This window comes from Miscanthus floridulus, chromosome 5 (assembly GCF_019320115.1).
Source record: "Miscanthus floridulus cultivar M001 chromosome 5, ASM1932011v1, whole genome shotgun sequence".
NCBI classification, from domain to species: Eukaryota; Viridiplantae; Streptophyta; class Magnoliopsida; order Poales; family Poaceae; genus Miscanthus; species Miscanthus floridulus.
The window spans coordinates 21,986,665-21,988,563 of NC_089584.1; the positions used below are offsets into that span (position 1 = coordinate 21,986,665).

At 61.9% G+C, this 1,899-nt stretch overlaps 1 protein-coding gene across 1 annotated transcript; it reads left to right on the forward strand.

Annotated features, from left to right (window-relative positions):
• Window positions 1-732, forward strand: LOC136454394 (uncharacterized). Its single transcript, XM_066454837.1, has 2 exons — window positions 1-222; window positions 319-732. The coding sequence occupies exons 1-2, from the start codon at window positions 1-3 to the stop codon at window positions 730-732; spliced, it is 636 nt and encodes a 211-aa protein (XP_066310934.1).
• The last annotated feature ends 1,167 nt before the right edge of the window (window positions 733-1,899 follow it).

The window sequence follows — 1,899 nt, forward strand, 5'->3', positions numbered from 1 at the left end:
ATGGGTGTTAGGGAAGCGCGCCGTCAGCCCGGTGGGCTCGACGGCAGAGGTGGAGTAGGTGGCGGCAGGGGTGACGCAACTGCCCCCACAGAGGATCGAGGGGGTGCTGGAGTCCGGCGAGGGCCGGCCGGAACCGGCAGATACAGAGGCCATGCCACCGCCGTCGCCATCGCCATTGCAGAGGAGGGACGCAGTGCCAAAGCGGTTGTGTCCCCGTTCGAGGTGAGTGTTTTTTCGGCAGAGTTGGTAGCATCTCCCATTCGTTCCTCGGTCGTATGCTGACCTTATCAGAGTTTTGCTTTTAGTTGGAAGCGTTAGGCGGAAGTGCCCGCCTTGGCGCCACGTAAGGCGCTCAAGGTGAGCACCAGCTCCACCGCCCAATGGGTGGTGGAGGCACAAGCCGCTGTACAACGTGGCGTGGCGATGGCGAGGACTAACCTGAAGGAGCCGGTCGCCCAGGGAGGGGCTACCAAGGCGGCCACGAGGCAAGCGGAGGAGGAAGAGCCTACACCCCGTGGGGCTGAGGCCCATGAGTCAGATGGGGCCAAGGCACCCTCAGTTGCCGAGGCCACCGAGGGCAAGGCCGAGGCCCCTCAGACTTCCAAGGCCGAGGCGATGGAGGCCGAGGCGCCCAGGACCCTTGAGGCTGAAGTGGTGGGGACCGAAGCCCCTGAGACCACCGAGGTCGGGGTGGCGAGGGCTGGCATGAGCACGGTGAAGCCGGCGGCCTAGGAAGTGGAGACGGAGGCGGGGCAAGCCTCAATACCACCACTGGTCCAAGGCCCGCCGCCATTGTAGGAGAGCGCCCAGGAAGTGGCGGTCCATTCGATCTTCTCTAATGATACTTCCTAGGGGAAGAAGGTGGCGGATGCCGAGGTGGCCAGCGCCATGGAGCAGTCGGCTCCGACCTCTGGAGAGGGAAGCTCGGCCCTCGTGCGGGTACAACCCGAGCCCCGTGGGTGGGATCACCTGCGTGTCTTGTGGTGGAGCCTGGACGACCCTGAAGGGGAGCCTCTGTTCACCCTCGAGGACGCGGTCGAGGGGGGGGGGGCGTTGGGACACCTTTGAGAAATACCGCCGTCTGGCGGAGCGGTCGCTGTGGACAGCGCTGTCTGTCATGGCTGATGATCTGCCTAGGGTTGCCTAGGTACGTGCCTTCTTTTCTCATGCGGTGTCATCCTTTTCTCGAGTTTTCTCGTAGCACTTAACGTCCATTCTGCCTATCAGGAGCTCGAGGCCCGATCCCTCGAGAAGTCATTATTCCTCCGGCGGGAGAGGGATGTCTAGGACCAGCTTCGGCAGTAGAAGGACCTGCTCGCCAATGCCAATGAGCTTCTATCGGTGCTGAGCGCAGAGGTGGAGGACCTCCGCCTTTGCTGTGCTGATATGAAGGCCGAGGCGACCATAGCTCGGGAGCAGGCTGCCCCTTTGGCGGCGTGGATCAAGGAGTTGGAGGAGGAGCTGACCTGGGCGACCGGCGATCGGGACACCTTCAGGTCCTGGGCTGAAGAAGCAATGGCCTCTACCAAGGCCCTCACTGAGTAGCTGGGGGTGGAGCAGGGCACGCACCTACTGACGAAAGGCGCCCTGGCAGAGGCCCTCAAGGTGGCCGAGGCCTCCTGGACTGAGGCTCTAGTCTAGAAAGGAAAGGTGGAGGGTGAGTCCTATTCTCCTTGTTTTATTTGTTTTTCTTGTGTTCGACCCCTAACTCCTTGACGTGATGCAGAGCTAGAGAGGGAGGCTTCTAGGGCAGTCGAGGCTTCTCGGGTCGAGGTCCAGAGCTGGAAAGAGAAAGCCAAGGCCTCTCGGGTCAAGGTCCAGTGCTGCAAAGTGAAAGCCGAGGGTGAGTCTCGTAGGGCTCTGCCCCTGTTTGGCTTATTTTCTTTTGCGCTTAACCCC